Consider the following 18,935-nt stretch of genomic DNA (forward strand, 5'->3'; position numbering starts at 1 on the left):
TCCTGCAGGAGCCCTCACCTCGGTCTGCATGCCCATCCTGTAGGAGCCCTCACCTCGGTCTGCATGTCCATCCTGCAGGAGCCCTCACCTCGGTCTGCATGTCCATCCTATAGGAGCCCTCACCTCGGTCTGCATCATCCTGTAGCAGCCCTCACCTCGGTCTGCATGTCCATGCCCCATCCTGTAGGAGCTCTCACCTCGGTCTGCATGTCCATCCTGTAGCAGACCTCACCTCGGTCTGCATGTCCATCCTGCAGGAGCCCTCACCTCGGTCTGCATGCCCATCCTGTAGGAGCCCTCACCTCGGTCTGCATGTCCATCCTGTAGCAGCCCTCACCTCGGTCTGCATGTCCATCCTGTAGGAGCCCTCACCTCGGTCTGCATGTCCATCCTGTAGGAGCCCTCATCTCGGTCTGCATGTCCATCCTGTAGGAGCCCTCACCTCGGTCTGCATGTCCATCCATCCTTAGGAGCCCTCACCTCGGTCTGCATGTCCATCCTGTAGGAGCCCTCACCTTGGTCTGCATGTCCATCCTGTAAGAGCCCTCACTTCGGTCTGCATATCCATCTAGGAACCCTCACCTCGGTCTGCATGTCCATGCCCATCCTGTACATATCGCGCAGCTGCTTGTAGGAGGGGTGTGCGCTGGCCACGTAGAGGCGGTCGCAGCCTCGCACGTTGCGACGTCGCTCCTCGGGCGTCAATTGGTCGTAGACGGCCTGCAGGGCACGCTTCAATCTGCACAACATCGCAGACAACTTTACGACCGCTATAACGTGGGCTAACATTAGCAACGTCTCTGTAAGGATAGTGAATTCAACGATAGTTACGAACATAGTTACGAACAAAAGTATACTATTCAATTTATCGGAGCACCAAACTGATGAGATGTGTGCTGTTATAAAGTGGCTTCAATAAATTTAGCGCACTTAGTCACATCAGTGAAGCATATTTTCAACAAACCTATCATGCGATAGATTTTAGACTCTCATGCTTGACCCTGAGGGGCTATGAGAGGGACCTTTATTGCATAATAGGTTGGGCAATTGGGCAATCAGAAATTAGGTTCAGAAACACGACTCAGAGTTAATAATGAACAAGTTAGCAGAAACTCAATGGCTGTTTAGACGAACTAATTCCTATGGCACTACAACAATGGCTGCCACGGTAAAGTAAGATAAAGCAACGAGACGTTTAAATAAACCTAGCTTTGACTTGAATATCACACGAAGCACTAAATTGTTCTTGTAGCTCACCTGGTCTCATCAACGAAGGGCAAGAGGGCGACTCCTTGCCAGGCATACTTCTTGCCGTTGAGGTCGATCTTGAAGTCCTCGGGGTAGAAGTCTATGATGGTGGAGTCCACTCTGTACATGAGCTCCCCCCAGGGGGCGGGGACGTGGGATCTGCTGGCAGCGGGGAACACCCCCATCAGTTGCTCCAGGGGGTTGAAGGGCGTGCCCATTTCGAACTTAACCTGCCAATAAATTTGACAACTTTAGTTTAGTTTAGTGGCCACATGTTTACTAGCGCTTCAGCTATTTAGCTATCTCGCACCGAAAGTCATGTTGAACATCACCAAAGAGGTGGAAGGTCTCAATTATCAAAAGTTTCTCAAATCAAAAATAGGTCATCACCCACAAGGGGTGGAAGGTCTCNAAAAAAAACAAGTCGTTAGTGGACCGAAGTTCCCAAATCCTTGCAGGAAAAAGTGGTTATCTGGTTGAGGCTGGGGAGAATGGTTGCTCTTGATTGGTTGTTATTAAACTTATTCCAACTGACATGAGGCAAGCACGTTACCAATCAGCGGTCAACAATGTGAAACAAATCCATCTTATGGTGCTCTCTTCATGCTCTTATTTTGAAGCACATTTTCGGAGGAGGCTCGAAACAGATTACGGATCATTACGGTGATCTCTTCCAGCTTTTGTCAATTTTTTCCTCTTTTGGTTGCTTTGCACACTTTGCCTCAAGGCTTCACTACAATCCAGTGATACGATACACTTAAGTGTACATGATGACAAATTAGCTCAGCACTTCGTACTCTGAGGCAGGTAATATGTTGTGGTATCGAACAAGACCGCTGTTCGTTCACATCGCCAATTCAACAATGTTTCAGCCAAACAGCAAAACAGGTCTTGCCGATGCATTAGAAAGATATGTATTTGAACAAACACACATTTTTCATTTAGAAAATGTCAACTAGACCAACAATATGACAGGCAACTTCGTACTCTGAGGCAGGTAATAGTATGTTGTGGTATCGAAGAAGACCGCTATTCGTTCTCATCGCCACCTCAACAATGTTTCAGCCAACCAGCGAAACAGGTCTTGCCGATGCATTAGAAAGATATGTATTTGAACTAACACACATTTTTCATTTTAAAAATGTCAACTAGCCCAACAATATGACAGGCATGGAATATCACAATACCGTTCAAAAGGCTTTGGAACAAAATAAAAAAAAATCTTGCCCCAAAAGTTAAACGGAGGAGCTTTAGATCGTTATATGATGAAGTGGTTAATGCAACAGTATTACCAAATCACGAGGCGCAAAATGTGATTTAGCGAGACTCACTTTAGCGTTGCCGCAGTTCTTGAAGTCTGAAGCAAAAGGCGCGTAGTGGTAGGGGAAATACCAGCCCCAGGATGCACAGCCTTGGTAGTAGTACCTGCATGGGAGATATTACTGTCAAACTAGAGTCTCTCTGTTCAGCTGTGTCGAGGCTCGAATACAATACAAGTAGTCGTTGCCTAATTCCAGTCTATACTGAAGACTTTTACAATCGGCGCAGAGCTTTCCTGATGCTGCTTCTATCGAAAAATTCATCTCGCAAGGGTTTCGTGTCAGGGTTCACGGATAAAGAACCTAGAGGCCTTAACCAAGTAACTATACCAGGGCACCAACATACAGGTAGCATGAAATGCACGCTTGTTATATCACTTTATATAGGTCTTTAAGGAGTTTAGTGAGGATGTCGTGCTTGATATTGGTTTTGGTTGACCAGTTCACATCATATCATGTAGGGAAGGTCGAGGGAAATTTTGATGGAGAACCCCAGTAAGTACAGGTCAGTATACATGAACATCAGCATTGGTTAAAGGAATTGAAGGTTAAACGGAGTGAATTGCATTCAAGCAGGAATTAGAAAAATAGAGCGGGATGAACAAAGACATGTTGACGAACTAGTCCTATCCTTCCGTCCATGTTTATATTCACTCTATTTCCATATTGAGATTTCCCCCCCCCCATGTGATACAAGTTCATGGTAACTACAATACTTACGTATGCAGTTTATTATATAATTAAGGTAATATATTGTACTGTAGCGGGGATGTTCCAAGCTAGTAATGAGATATTGCAGTGCTTTCCCTGACGCTTCACATATATAAACCACGCACACGCATCAGACCACGTACACGCACACGACCACGTACACGCACACGACCACGTACAGCACACCAGACCACGCACACACACCAGACCACGCACACACACCAGACCACTAACAACACGCCCGACCTCGGCAGTCCATACAGCACCGCCCCCGCCGCCCACCTGAGGACCCAGCAGAGCCCTATGGCGTATTCATTAGCGACGAGCTCCCTGAAGGCGAGGTCGTCGGCCGTGACCTCAAACTTGCTCTCGTAGTAGCGGTCCTTGAAGCCCTCCTCGTAGAGGCGCACCTCGTCGTTAGGTTCTTCGTCAGAGTCGCTGTCCATCGCGTCTGATGAGCGCTTCACGCCGCCGCCACCACCACCGCCGCCCCGCCACCCGCCCCGACCGTATGGACCAGCACTGCAGGGACATAGCAGCGCGCTGCTTGTTGCGCCTCTTGAAGGCAACCTCGCGCTGCTGCCGGTCCCTGAAGATCTGGTCCTCCACCTCGCCCAGGTTCGTCATGATGATCTGCACGCGCTTCATGTTCACGCGCCCGCTGTCCGTCAGCCAGCCCTGCACGTCACGCATAAGATTAATGGTGATATCATTAGCCCTGCTCGGTACCAAGTCATTATTACTATTATCACTATTAGTATTAGTCAAAGGATTTATCGTGGCGTCTGGTCAAAAGAACTTTGACATGTTCACGCGCCCGCTGTCCGTCAGCCAGCCCTGCACGGTACCAAGTCATTTGTCCTGCAAGGTACGAAGTAATTAGGTACTATTATTAATATTTATTCAAAGTATTAATCGTGACGTCTGCTTCAAACGAACTTCGAGGGCACGTCACGCATGAGATTAATGGTGATATCATTAGCCCTGCACGGTACGATATCATTAGCCCTGCACGGTACGATGTCATTAGCCCTGCACCACAATGAGAGGTTATGCCCAGCACGACCAGCAATAACATTTTCTGATATCCGTTATCCATGTCAGCAGTTGATGAGAACAAAGAACACAAGAGATAATATAATAGGATCGTAATAGACAATACACGAGCAGCAAGCACGCACAAGACGCATAGCCTGCTTGCACAGGTGCCATGTCAACCAGCGCGCAGTCATCCATCAGACGGCAGGAAGGCCGCCACGTTGTCATTATATAAGAGGGCCGTCACTCCATGATACTAGCTGGAAAAAACAGTGAACCGCAGCACCGGAGGTACCTACCTATATCTAGGGGCATGTGCTTACTGACCACCATACGGTAACCGCGTTCAGCCACGCCCGTGATATCTGGTGGCTCAATCGTGAGCGAGTTCATGGAAGCTCACGTTTAATTTCAGCTGCGAGGATTAATACTGTATGAAGAAAGAAAATATGCGAACGACTGTCGCGCTCATAAATCGGGCCGCTGAGAATGATTAGTCGCTTAAACGAGACCACACGATTAACAGCGCTGGTCGTGACATTTCCGACACATGTGATGGATAAGTCATTACTTCACGTGACAGAGGGCACGGCCAAGACGTAAGAGGGCAAGAGAGACGCAAGCTGTAAGTTGAGGGCAAGAGAGAGGGCAAGAGAGAGGGCAAGANATTGCCATTATCAAGTCTAGTGCCAGAAATATAAATAATTGCCATTATCAAGTCTAGTGCCAGAAATATAAATAATTGCCATTATCAAGTCTAGTGCCAGAAATATAAATAATTGCCATTATCAAGTCTAGTGCCAGAAATATAAATAATTGCCATTATCAAGTCTAGTGCCAGAAATATAAATAATTGCCATTATCAAGTCTAGTGCCAGAAATATAAATAATTGCCATTATCAAGTCTAGTGCCAGAAATATAAATAATTGCCATTATCAAGTCTAGTGCCAGAAATATAAATAATTGCCATTATCAAGTCTAGTGCCAGAAATATAAATAATTGCCATTATCAAGTCTAGTGCCAGAAATATAAATAATTGCCATTATCAAGTCTAGTGCCAGAAATATAAATAATTGCCATTATCAAGTCTAGTGCCAGAAATACAAATAATTGCCATTATCAAGTCTAGTGCCAAAAAATCAAATGGTAGTTGGATAATATATTGATAAATATCACTGTAATCAATTGTTTAATCTTTCAGCACGACTGCTATAAAAGGAAGATTAGGTGACAATTAATACTTATCACTGTTACTAACAGTGCTACTAATAATTACTACTACTTACTAGTTACTGCTACTGACCGCTACTTATCACTTATTAGGTGACAATTAATACTTATCAGTAAGTTTTCACTGACAATTAATTCTTTTCACTGAGGAAATATAAAGTTATCAGCCAAGACCGGCACTTAGTAAAATATGGTCTCAGAATGCATCATAATAAGACTAACAGCACGAAGCATATAAGGGGGGCAATTAAAGCAGACAATAACGAACCGACGAAGAAGCACATGAAGACCCAGTCATCGATGGCTCGCTCGAAGTCATAAGTGAAGGGCAGGTTGTTCATTAGCAGCTCCTTCTCCAGGTACTCGCGCAGCACAAACAACCGCACGAAGATGAAGTTCACCTCCGCGTACACCTTCTCTGCCTCCACCAGCTTGCCGTCAGGGGTGCCTTCGCAGTCCTTCAGTTCGTGACCTGCGTCAGACATGGCGTGACTAGTGTGTGACTGTACCTAGTGTATGGTGTGACTTTACCTAGTGTGTGGTGTGACTGTAACTAGTGTGTGGTGTGACTGTAACTAGTGTGTGGTGTGACTGTAACTAGTGTGTGGTGTGACTGAGGGTGCCTTCACAGTCCTTCAGCTCGTGACCTGCGTCAGACGTGACTGTAACTAGTGTGTGACTGTAACTAGTGTGTGGTGTGACTGTGACTAGTGCGTGGTGTGACTGTACCTCGTGTGTGTGTGATGTGACTGTAACTAGTGCGTGGTGTGACTGTAACTCGTGTGTGTGTGATGTGACTGTAACTAGTGCGTGGTGTGACTGTACCTCGTGTGTGTGNCCAGCCCTCATTAATTAAAGTCTGCTTTGAACGCTCCATACACCAGCCCTCATTAATTAAAGTCTGCTTTGAACGCTCCATACACCAGCCCTCATTAATTAAAGTCTGCTTTGAACGCTCCATACACCAGCCCTCATTAATTAAAGTCTGCTTTGAACGCTCCATACACCAGCCCTCATTAATTAAAGTCTGCTTTGAACGCTCCATACACCAGCCCTCATTAATTAAAGTCTGCTTTGAACGCTCCATACACCAGCCCTCATTAATTAAAGTCTGCTTTGAACGCTCCATACACCAGCCCTCATTAATTAAAGTCTGCTTTGAACGCTCCATACACCAGCCCTCATTAATTAAAGTCTGCTTTGAACGCTCCATACACCAGCCCTCATTAATTAAAGTCTGCTTTGAACGCTCCATACACCAGCCCTCATTAATTAAAGTCTGCTTTGAACGCTCCATACACCAGCCCTCATTAATTAAAGTCTGCTTTGAACGCTCCATACACCAGCCCTCATTAATTAAAGTCTGCTTTGAACGCTCCATACACCAGCCCTCATTAATTAAAGTCTGCTTTGAACGCTCCATACACCAGCCCTCATTAATTAAAGTCTGCTTTGAACGCTCCATACACCAGCCCTCATTAATTAAAGTCTGCTTTGAACGCTCCATACACCAGCCCTCATTAATTAAAGTCTGCTTTGAACGCTCCATACACCAGCCCTCATTAATTAAAGTCTGCTTTGAACGCTCCATACACCAGCCCTCATTAATTAAAGTCTGCTTTGAACGCTCCATACACCAGCCCTCATTAATTAAAGTCTGCTTTGAACGCTCCATACACCAGCCCTCATTAATTAAAGTCTGCTTTGAACGCTCCATACACCAGCCCTCATTAATTAAAGTCTGCTTTGAACGCTCCATACACCAGCCCTCATTAATTAAAGTCAGCTCTGAACGCTCCATACACCAGCTCTCATTAATTACAGTCTGCCTTTGAACGCTCCATACACCAGACCTCATTAATTACAGTCTGCTTTGAACGCTCCATACACCAGCCCTCATTAATTACAGTCTGCCTTTGAACGCTCTATACACCAGCCCTCATTAATTAAAGTCTGCTTTGAACGCTCCATACACCAGCCCTCATTAATTAAAGTCTGCTTTGAACGCTCCATACACCAGCCCTCATTAATTAAAGTCTGCTTTGAACGCTCCATACACCAGCCCTCATTAATTAAAGTCTGCTTTGAACGCTCCATACACCAGCCCTCATTAATTAAAGTCTGCTTTGAACGCTCCATACACCAGCCCTCATTAATTAAAGTCTGCTTTGAACGCTCCATACACCAGCCCTCATTAATTAAAGTCTGCTTTGAACGCTCCATACACCAGCCCTCATTAATTAAAGTCTGCTTTGAACGCTCCATACACCAGCCCTCATTAATTAAAGTCTGCTTTGAACGCTCCATACACCAGCCCTCATTAATTAAAGTCTGCTTTGAACGCTCCATACACCAGCCCTCATTAATTAAAGTCTGCTTTGAACGCTCCATACACCAGCCCTCATTAATTAAAGTCTGCTTTGAACGCTCCATACACCAGCCCTCATTAATTAAAGTCTGCTTTGAACGCTCCATACACCAGCCCTCATTAATTAAAGTCTGCTTTGAACGCTCCATACACCAGCCCTCATTAATTAAAGTCTGCTTTGAACGCTCCATACACCAGCCCTCATTAATTAAAGAGTGCTTGGAACGCTACAAGTCCTTATAAGGATACCGAGCAACTAGCGCTCGGGATCTCACCTCCTATGCCGCAGATCTCGCAGGGTTTGTCCTTGTTAGGTTTGAACTCCTCCCTGATGATGGTGAAGTAAGGCTCGTGGGTGGCAAGCCCCAGCATGATGAGGTCAGCGTCAGCACCACACAGCACGTGTTGTGTGTTGGGGTCGTGGTCAGGAGACGCGCGCTGTCGTCTGATGAAGTCCATGATCTTGTGCTCGCCTTCACCGGGACAGTTCGCGTCTGACAAGATCACCTGACAAGGCGTTAGGGGCACGCCAGGGGTCTTACAGTGTACTGCAGTGCTGTACAGCTGCAGTGTACAGAAGCAGTAGCAGTGTACAGTAGCAGCAGTGTACAGCAGCAGTGTATAGCAGCAGCAGCAGCAGCAGTGTACAGCAGCAGCAGCAGTGTACAGCAGCAGCAGCAGTGTAAAGCAGCAGCAGCAGCAGTGACAGCAGCAGCAGTGTACAGCAGCAGCAGCAGTGTACAGCAGCAGCAGTGTACAGCAGCAGCAGTGTACAGCAGCAGCAATGTACAGTAGAAGCAGTGCACAGTATATACCTATTATTGCACATTTCACTCAACATCAAACAAGCTTGGTTCAGCATAACGTACAGCAACAGTAACTAAAAATATTAATAAACTTGCGCAACATTTGTGAAGGGAATACCTTGATGTTTTTCCAGCTGGGATGGTTGTTGAGACGCTCGTGTACATAGTAATGCAGGCACTTGCTGAGGCGGTCCATGAAGGGTGTGCCCGGCGTGATGCAGTTAGAGTCGAAGTGATCTTCTTTCGGCTTCACAGGAGGTACTTTAAACCCTATAAAAACATACCAGAACATCCTTTAAAATTATTAGGAACAAATAAAGCAATGGATAACTAAACTATACAAGACACTTGATACCGGCCACATTACCAGCATGACGGGAAAATATGCTGTGTGCTTGGGCTGCAACTGAAACCAGCAATAATCTGATGAATTGAAACAGACTTAAATTTTACAGCATTGATCAGGAACAGAAAAAAATGATAGTCTTGTAGCACAAGTCGAAGTTAATAGCCAATAATACTAATGATCTCCCTAAACTCAAGGTCAAGCTTGTAAGTTAAAGGTACCTTTTTCAATGAGTTCTTGTCTAATCTTGGCGACTTCATTGATCCTCTCGGCGGTCTCCTTGCTGGCCCTGAAGCGCCGTGAGCGCTGCTGGTTCATTTTAGCCCGAGGCGCCACGCCGTCTATAGCCATGTACAGCAGCTTCCTCGGCCGCACTATGCCCATCAGCCGGTCTATGTTCTGCCACGTAAGTAGGGAAGTCAGATATTACATACTTCATACAGAGAAAAAGACCACACAGCAGGACTAATGACATCACTTTGAAGTGAGTTTGTCGGTTACGCAACAGCCAACAAGAAGAAAAACCCGATTTTACTTGATAATATCAGAAAAAAATCCCTTACAGCAGCATGAATGACTTAAATTTACGGGTGCGTTCATTAGTTCACAACAATTGTACTATAATAATTACTGATTATTTATGTGTGTTCGATTCGCAAATCTTCTAAAAATTACCAGCTCTTGTTCACAGATCCCTAGCTTAGCCTAGACTAGACGCAAATGAGAAATAACAATACCGGTAGTAGCAATAAGCAAATTTATACAAGTTCCTACCTCAAATATGGCGACCATCATCTCATCTTCATTCTTGGGAGCAGGTTTATCCTCAGGGTGAGTGCAGGGATGGATGATGCCATTCATGTCCAGGTAGAGGTTGTCAAACTCCACGCCATTAGGATTGGGCTTCGAGATGTCAATAGGAACAGACTGCCCATTTTCATCAACAAAGGCCTGCAAACCAAAGCAGCAGTTAACTTAGTACTTCCAGTCACTTATTTACAATTAAAAGCACAAAAAATACTGGATTTGTTGCGTAAAGTTTATTTTGATCTATAGGTAGGGTATTTTGCAGCCATACTACTTTCTCTGGCATGGAGTTATGTGGTCAATTGCCAAAAGGCACTAATGACAAGAAATTCACAGGAGTTACATTATTTATTTAAAATTGGAAGTGGCATTATGCTTCTCAGCCAACTTGAAGAAAATGGCAACTTGCACTGACCGCTCTAGTACTTTGACATTGACACTTGTAAAGTTATATTTCATTCTAAAAATGAAATCCCAAAAATTAAATGTTACCTATATTATTTATTTAAAGTAACTTTACATGTAATATAAGAATTTTGGGTAAATTGATCAAAAATTAAAATATTTGAATTCCTAACTTGGGTTGGTCAGAACTCAGAACTTCAGAAGTCCTGTCTCCTGTCCTGCCCACAAGGGAAGGGTGACCAAGACCAGGGGCCATACTTTCAAAACTGGCTAAGTGAAAGTAAGTACTTACGCTCTATTTTCTTGTCTGTGATTGGTGGATTTTGCTTGAAAGGCCGTCAATGATTGGCTGATAAACATACGATCTCTAAACTTTTTTTTAAGTACCGGTATAGGCCCAGGCGCCCTTTGCCTGCCGAGACCAATAAGTACTGCTAATCCTAGAATTGCACCATGACTGGTAGCCCACGCTTAGATGTGCAAAGTGCGCGGGAATTTATATCGTTATTTTATCAATCCGCGCGGTGCATTGGGGCCATACTTTCATAACTCGCTAAGTGAACGTAAGTACTTACGCTCTATTTTCTTGTCTATGATTGGTGGATATTGCTACAACGGCTGTCAATGATTGGCTGATGAACTTCTGATCTCTTAACTTTTTTTTAAAGTATAGGCCCGGATCATGCCGGTAAAAAAATGCACCATGCTCCCAAAACAGTTTAAGCATATATGCGTGACTCACACACGAGCATATATCAGCATAGTGTGGCGGTCGGATATGAGTAGACTAGCTCTCTACAGTTTGGTAATGGGTCTACTGACTTTTCCTGAGTCTGTAACTTAATCTACAGAACAAACAAGGTTATTGTTCGTTCTCAACAGTATTACTAGTATTACCACAAGGCCTTCATAAGTCTACACGGCCATCATAAGTTACGCGGCCATTCACATGGCCATCATAAGTCACCACGGCCATCATAAGTCCACACAGAGGGATTGGCAGAGTGGGTTGGTAACCTGTCCAGGAATTTGTATATTGATGGAGTTGTTAGTTTGTGCAGTTTTTATGGACCCAATGTGTTGGTATGGCAAGGCTATTACAGAGAAAGGAGTATTGGCATTTTGTGATTTGTCTATATTACACAACGGCCATCATAAGTCCACACGGCCATCATAAGTCCATGCGGCCATCTAAGTCCATACGGCCATCATAAGTCCACACGGCCATCATAAGTCCACATGGCCATCATAAGTCCACACGGCCATCATAAGTCCACATGGCCATCATAAGTCCACACGGCCACCATAAGTCCACATGGCCACCATAAGTTCACATGGCCATCACAAGTCCACACGGCCATCATAAGTCCACACGGCCATCATAAGTCCACACGGCCATCATAAGTCCATATGGCCATCATAAGTCCACATGGCCATCATAAGTCCACACGGCCATCATAAGTCCACATAGCCATCATAAGTCCATGTGGCCATCATAAGTCCACATGGCCATCATAAGTCCACACAGAGGGATTGGCAGAGTGGGTTGGTACCATGTCTAGGAATTTGTATATTGATGGAGTTGTAAGTTTGTGCAGTTTTCATGGTTCTTGCCATACCAATGTGTTGGTATGGCAAGGCTATTACAGAGAAAGGAGTATTGGCATTTTGTGCTTTGTCTAATGCACATGTCACACATCTAAGTTGGGTCAGGATTTTCCTTGACAGCCCCTGCTAATAACAACAAAAATGCCACCCACATGTGGGGAGCTGCAGACTGGCAGCTCCAAAAAAACAGGGGCTACAGGCCATCATAAGTCCACATGCCATCATAAGCCTGCACGGCCATTGCAAGTCTACAGGGCCATCATAAGTCCACATGGGAAATATTCACAGAACTAATGGTCAAGGAAAAGGCTAAATTATCAGTACCTAGCAGAGGGCTGCTAGGGTACTGTAGATGTCATTAAAATGTATTAACGTCATTACGGCATGACTTGCAATATTTCAAATGAATGTGTGTCTCATTACATTGGATATAAATTTGTAATAATATAATAAGAATTCATTGGTATCATTAAATAGTATAGCCAAATCGCATATCAACTCTTCATGGTATTATTTTTAGTCGTAATAAATTTTCTGTTAATTCAGGGATGTACAAAAATAAATCTATTTATACACTGTTAGAAAAAAAACGGTGAAAAAGTGGTCCCACCGGCATCCTAGTGGCTGGTCGCCCTGTGAAAATAAACTGTTTCGCCGTTTTTATCAGATGTTTTACGGATTTCTGGTGTTAAATTGGGATAAAAACGGTGAAACGGTGTTTCTTTTCACGTGCCGACCGGCCACTGAAACGCCGGTAATACCGTTAACGGTCATTTTTCTAACAGTGTACCTACTTCTGTATTATTGGAGTTATTGGACTATTTGCCTTCCAGGCACCAGCTGTCGCTAGTTTGTTTGGCTGCCAAGTGACAAAAGTATGCTTCCTGCTTTCTTCCTGATAAATATTAATTGCATTTTAAGATCTCCTAACATCAATTTCACACCTATAGATGAGCAGAGTGATACTAACTATGTTTATAAGTTAAATTGATTATTTTGTAATAATGCAATTAAAACAGTTCACAAGCATTTCTTCTGAATTTTGTTCATGGGAAATTCATTGGTGAACTTTTGCTTTGGAGTTTGGACAAGCCACAGATCTTTCAGAGCACTTTGGAGTCTGGAGTGCTTAGTATCTTTTATATCAGACAATACCTACTAAAAACACCATATCATTGGACAGACTTCCTTGAGACTTTGACCAATTAGCGCTGGGCATGAAGCAGCATCTCTACATGAAGAGGAATTTTGACCAATTAGCACTGGGCATGAAACTATGTCTTTTTGTCATGCGCAGACTTTTATGTGGCGTGGAATCATTGGCCGGGTTTTGCATAAACACCTCCACAAAAAAGAAAAGGGTAACAAAGACCATCACTTTTTTTTAAATTACATAAAGACTATGAGAGGCAGGAGCCAGCAATTTATGGTGACCCACTGTGCAGAGAGTGGATGAATACTGCAAGATCTTTGGTGATGCTTCAGTAGCAAAATTTACGCCTTCAGAAGATCATGCTGACACATTTGGATTGAAATTCTTGCATTTAATATATTTGTCAGTCTTCGGCCAACTATTTAGAAAAAAAGTAAGGTTTCCGGTACGTTGGATGGATCAGGAAGCAGTGAAGGTGAAGCTTGTCCGGAAATCAGTTGCGAGGAGTTCCCACCAAGAAAAGGTCAACAAGTTTATGATTGCGTACTAGTTGCAGTCACATTAGAGCGGTCAGACTGCATTATCACATGTTCAGCTGACATTTGCTGTACGATCAGACTGTTTTTAGGGTAAAATTAGTTATTTGGGGTAATACATGCATGCAACCTTGTAAATAAGTTTGTGGCTTGTAAATAGTTTTTCATTACTCAGCATAAATGGCTTTTCATTAAAAATTACGCGGTGACGCATCTTGAAAATGGTTGGCGACACTTTGGGCTTAAAAACCCATATATTGCTATTGGCAACGCTCATAGTGGCAATCAAGAACACGTTTAATTTTAGGGTAAACATCCCATTTCTGGACGCAAATTAAGCCTATGCATTGCAGACTAAATTTATGAATGCGAATGTTAAACAATCATAATACAATTCATTAAAATCAGTTAACAAAAAATCTAAGTTTTTATGCACCAGACACCTCTGACTCATACGCTAGTAGAATCGAGGCAGATGACAGTGCATGACTGGAAGCACATGCATCAACAACCATACGCGGCGACAGTTCAAAACGCACTGCTGGCTGGCTGCAGCTGGCAACATGTATATCGACAACACGCATTGAGCTATGATTGGCCATTCGGACTTCAAGTTCATATTTAGCTTACGTTCTCTCGTTCAGAAAAGAAATAACTGGCGCGTTTGTCATAGGAGGAGACGTTCAAGTGCTTGCATATCCGGATTTCCCTTCCGGATTCCGCTTTTGATTCAATTCCTGATTTAGAGCAAACACTGTGTTGAGGGGTTTTTTGCAAATGATATATCGATCCGACACTTTGTGAAAAAATTTTTAAGATAAACTTACATGACAAATTTTCATGGCACGTTTTCCACGCATTATTTTATGAAATTAAAAGCGATAAGCTACTTCAAACTATCGTCAGTCAAGAAAAGATCAGGTAAAATGACACGATTTTAGATCTTCTGTGAACAAGGCACGAAAAGGAAAAGAATCGGCGACAGGCCACATCAGGCCTACACTTCAGCGCCGAGATCACTATGTTATGTTATGTTCAGGCTCAAAACCTTCTTGCAGCCAATGACTGGCTCTACTAGCACACTTGGACTGCTCCTCTAACTTCCTGCATCCAATGAGGTTAGGTTAGGCCCGCTCAGGATTGTTTCGGGTGGAGAAATGTTGCAACTTGTGTAGGTTAAGTCTAAAGAGGCTAGCCCGGAAGAGGGTTGGGCAGATGCAGTATGCCCATGGTTACCTTTAGCAAGCGTATTTGTGTATGTGGACATCCGGTCCCATGGCTTTGAGCACTAGACTTCATAGGCTGTTATGCCCTCTAGCGTTCTTACCTTTAGGGAAAGGAAAATTAACTAAATGTGAAGCTTGGCAAAGCTGGCCTCCGGTATGCGCCCCCTAGCTTTGCCCTATAACGTGCTTGCCCACGGAAAAGAATATGAACCAAGTGACAGGTTAGCTAGAATATGAACCAAAGCTATCCTCGGGCATGCGCACCTGCGATTTCATGCAGAGAGTAGATATGCATGTTTATGCTGAGTGTTTGCTACATGTCTGATTTTAGGAGTTAATTATGTGGCCAACGGCTGCGCACTCCCAAATTCCAGGTCAGAACTGTCAGAGTGGTGGTTTAGACTGCATGACTTCTCCGAGTTTCCAGCGCCTTCCCGGATCAACGCCGGTGATGATGGAAGCAGTTGCCACGATATATCACGCCGATCGCAATGTACTACGCAGTATAATGATGCCAGTTTGAACAGTAATTGCCTTCGCGATCCTGCAAGCCACTTACCAATGGTACGCTGCATTGATGATACGCTAAATCCATGATACACCCAGTTCATGATATGCTTCATCCATGATACACTGGCCACTGCTTCCATGATACACTGCATCCATGTTACACTGGGCAGGGTGATCCAGTAGTTACAGAGCAGGATGGCCCAGCAGCTACAGGGCAGGATGGCCCAGTGGTTACGGGCAGGTTGGCCCGGTGGGTAAAGTTCAGAGTACGAGTACCATTGTTGGAGCAGAGAGTTGCGGGTTCGATCAAAGCTCTGTACACCAGTTTCTGGTCAGAATCGGCAAGGAGGCCGGGCGGTTATGCAAAATATATTTGAAGCAGTGAGTTGCGATTTAAGCCCGCAACATATTGTAGATGTTCTGCAATGTTAAGAAGCGGCGACAGGCCTACGGCCTAATAAACGCTGAAACCGCTGTATTATATTATTATATTATATAAAACGCTGCGTCCATCATACGCTTCATCCGTTATACGCTGCACCCATGAGATGCTGCATCCATATTACTCTACTTGAAATAATGACCGGACAAACAAATTTTGACGACCTCCGCAGGAGCGTATTGCTAATGAACAGCTATTTTTTAATGAGAAGCAAATTTGACAATGTGAAGCGTTGAACGATTGCTAACAAAGTACAGATGAAATTTCGCTATGCACAGGAATGCGGACAATACCGAATCAACTGAGACTCCTAGAAATTGTGTCCTGCCACGGCCTAAAGTATTAATTTGTTGCTAATAACGAAATTTAGGAATGTTATGATATAGAAATGCCCATCTTTAGAAGTGACCCTTGTGGTATTGTTTGTGTTATCTTAACCTATGTTGCATTATTTTATAGTGATTATGTAGTCATTAACTGGATTGTATTGCAAACTATGCAGGGAAGGTATGTAACAAATAAATATGNAAAATTCTTTCTTGATTTTCATTATGCAAGCTTTGATATTTTCAATATAACCAAAATATAATATACCAACTTTGGAGCCACAAGATTTTTACACATCAAAACAACAAAATGATAGGTAGCTAATGTAATAATGTATACCTAATATAATTATGGAAGTGTAATATTTCAGAAACATATAAGAATTTATAAATCTCTTGAGATGTCAAATTTATCTAAATTAATCAGTAATTAAATTTTTAGAGCAATGAGATTTTATTAGAAAATTTTGAGCTAGATCAGTTACAACAGTAAGTAATCACTAGTAAACATATGATTAAATATTGATAGAAAACAGAGTGCTATCAGCTATCCTATTGAGGCTGCTTTTGAAATTGTGTAATATATATACAGATTAAAACCTAACAAATTACCTTCTCTTCCACACATTCAATGATCACTGATGGGTACTTCCTTGATAACCACCGGAAGAATGCTGGAACTCCCATGATTCACGATTACGTTTAATATGATGAATGAGAAAAGAAAAATGCTGAGTATTTATGGTCTAACTGGTTGAGGTTGCAATTTCATTCTTGCATGGCCGAGAAATGTAATGCACTCACAGTAGCTATCTGTGAATCAAATGCGGCCACGTTTTGTGAGGACCTACAATAATTCAAGTTTGTTTACCAACACGTTCCCGAGTCCGTCCGTTCTGCACTGTGGTGTAGTGAGAAATGGATGAAACACCTCCGATTTCGTTTTTAGAAAAAACAGATGTCTAAAATTTAACAAAATTCCATAAACTTAGCGCTCTTTATGGATTTTTTACAATGAAAAATTTTAATATCACTATGTTTTAGCACAAACAAGTCAACTACTCACGTTATTTTATACCACATATGAGGAAATTGACCCATACTCTACATGAAAAAAGCGCTGTAGAAATTTATTAGAATGATTTGAGAAGAGTTAATTTTAATTTCATGGACACTTCTAGACTGCGCTTCTAGACTTTGGACTTTGGCTCTAATATTGATCTGGATTCCAACGCGAAATTTTCTGCCTTACTAATGTTTGCGGGGGCGCAGCAGTGAATAACAAATGTAACTCTTGAATAAGCTATGGAGCCAACGCTTAGCCTCAGCATGCAATAAGTTGGGACGCTTGCCGGAGGCCAGCTCTGCCCAACTTCACACTTTGATCACATTTTTTTCCGTGGGTAAGAAAGCCAGAGTGAATCGCAGCCTATTAATTAAATTTAGTTTTAAAGCCATAACGCCGTATGTCCATAGCCAAGGCGTAAGCATGCCCACGTGAAGCGTGGTCATGCTGCATCGGGCAAAACCTATTCCCGACCAACCTATTCTGGCCTAAGCTAAAGTCTACTCACGTTGCAACATTTCGCCACGCAAAACGAACATGATCGAACGTTTCGCGCTCATTTCACCACTCAAAACGAACTTCATTGGCTGGGGTCACTCGCCGAAGACCACCACTACCCTGGATGTAATGGACCATCATGATTCCTGCCTTCCGGAACGTAGCCTTCAACACTTCTGGACAACGATATCTAGGCCGAACGCCTAGGCCTTCTAGGCAATCATATCAAGCCTAGGCCTTCTAGGCAATCATATCAAGCCCTCGGTCGAACGGGCACTCGTCGAAGGACGATAAATTTTGGAACAGAACTATGCTATCTGAAACCTAACCTCAGATGCGATGAACGTAAAATTACGTAATTTAACGATGCCCGGAAGTCATATTCGATCCGCGGCCTGGTGGTGCACGGCAGGTTTTATGCAAGGCCGGAGGAGGACATAGCCGAGTGGTTCACGGCGATTGGTGGATGTCCGGAGAGATCAAAGGCGTTCGATTCAGGTTTATTGGTGTACAAAATTGTAGGTGCACGGCTGCGCACCCATTGGCTGCTGGACGTTAGAGAGGAGTGGCAAGTGCTAAGGTAGAGCCAGTTGTTGGCTGCAAGAAGGTTGTGAGTCGGGGCAGCGTTAATAGGTTGGGCCAGAATATCAATAGTAGGTGAGGCCGGAGCATGCTATGAGCGAGCTTGCTCATGAGCGAGCATGCTAGAGTTTTGGCTGAAGACCTACGGCGCTATTATCATTAAGCAGTGTATCACTGGTGCTGATTACGGGGTTACAGCGCAGACTGCGGCTTCTATCTCAGAGGCTGAGAGAAGTTATTGAATGCTGAGGCTGAGCGTTAAGTCCATGGCTTATATTAGACTGAAATATGTGGATCACAGCTGCATCCCTAATAATTTAATACAGCCTCAGAGATAGGGCAATACTAACCTGTAACATGCACCCCTCGTATTAGGGATGCATTGTAGAGGTCAGCATTGCCCAAAGGGGCCCAGCCGTGAAACGCCGAGCGGGGAGTGTCCTGTGCAACAGGATTTATTTTCCTGTCTAGTATTAAGTTCTCTTTATGTGTATTTTTCTTCTTGCACCTAGTGGCAACCTTCTAGGAACCGTTTATTAGCCGCTAGCGCCCGCTACGTCTCTCTCGTCAGTTCCTTATCTCGACGCACGATGACTAGGTTATTCGGTGTTATGCCTTTTTTCAGTATTCTAAATTTGCTACTTTGAAATATTGAAATATTATTTGAGAAATATCATGACTGTTATATGTTTATTCACGTTCATTTAT

The 18,935-nt window shown here is 43.6% G+C and overlaps 1 protein-coding gene across 1 annotated transcript in view; it reads right to left on the bottom strand.

Moving 5' to 3' along the window:
- LOC108683224 (5'-3' exoribonuclease 2 homolog) overlaps positions 1-16,984 on the bottom strand; it is a 28,275-nt gene extending 11,291 nt beyond the window's left edge. Inside the window, 12 exon segments of the mRNA XM_047880026.1 lie at positions 583-739; positions 1,258-1,478; positions 2,580-2,673; positions 3,561-3,800; positions 3,802-3,999; positions 4,612-4,638; positions 5,807-6,020; positions 8,192-8,423; positions 8,841-8,992; positions 9,290-9,467; positions 9,843-10,019; positions 16,694-16,984. Coding sequence (XP_047735982.1) covers positions 583-739; positions 1,258-1,478; positions 2,580-2,673; positions 3,561-3,800; positions 3,802-3,999; positions 4,612-4,638; positions 5,807-6,020; positions 8,192-8,423; positions 8,841-8,992; positions 9,290-9,467; positions 9,843-10,019; positions 16,694-16,768 — 1,965 coding nt within the window. The 5' untranslated portion in view covers positions 16,769-16,984.
- Positions 16,985-18,935: the final 1,951 nt, after the last annotated feature.

The sequence above is a fragment of the Hyalella azteca genome, unplaced genomic scaffold (assembly GCF_000764305.2).
Source record: "Hyalella azteca isolate HAZT.00-mixed unplaced genomic scaffold, Hazt_2.0.2 contig4457, whole genome shotgun sequence".
Taxonomy (NCBI): domain Eukaryota; kingdom Metazoa; phylum Arthropoda; class Malacostraca; order Amphipoda; family Hyalellidae; genus Hyalella; species Hyalella azteca.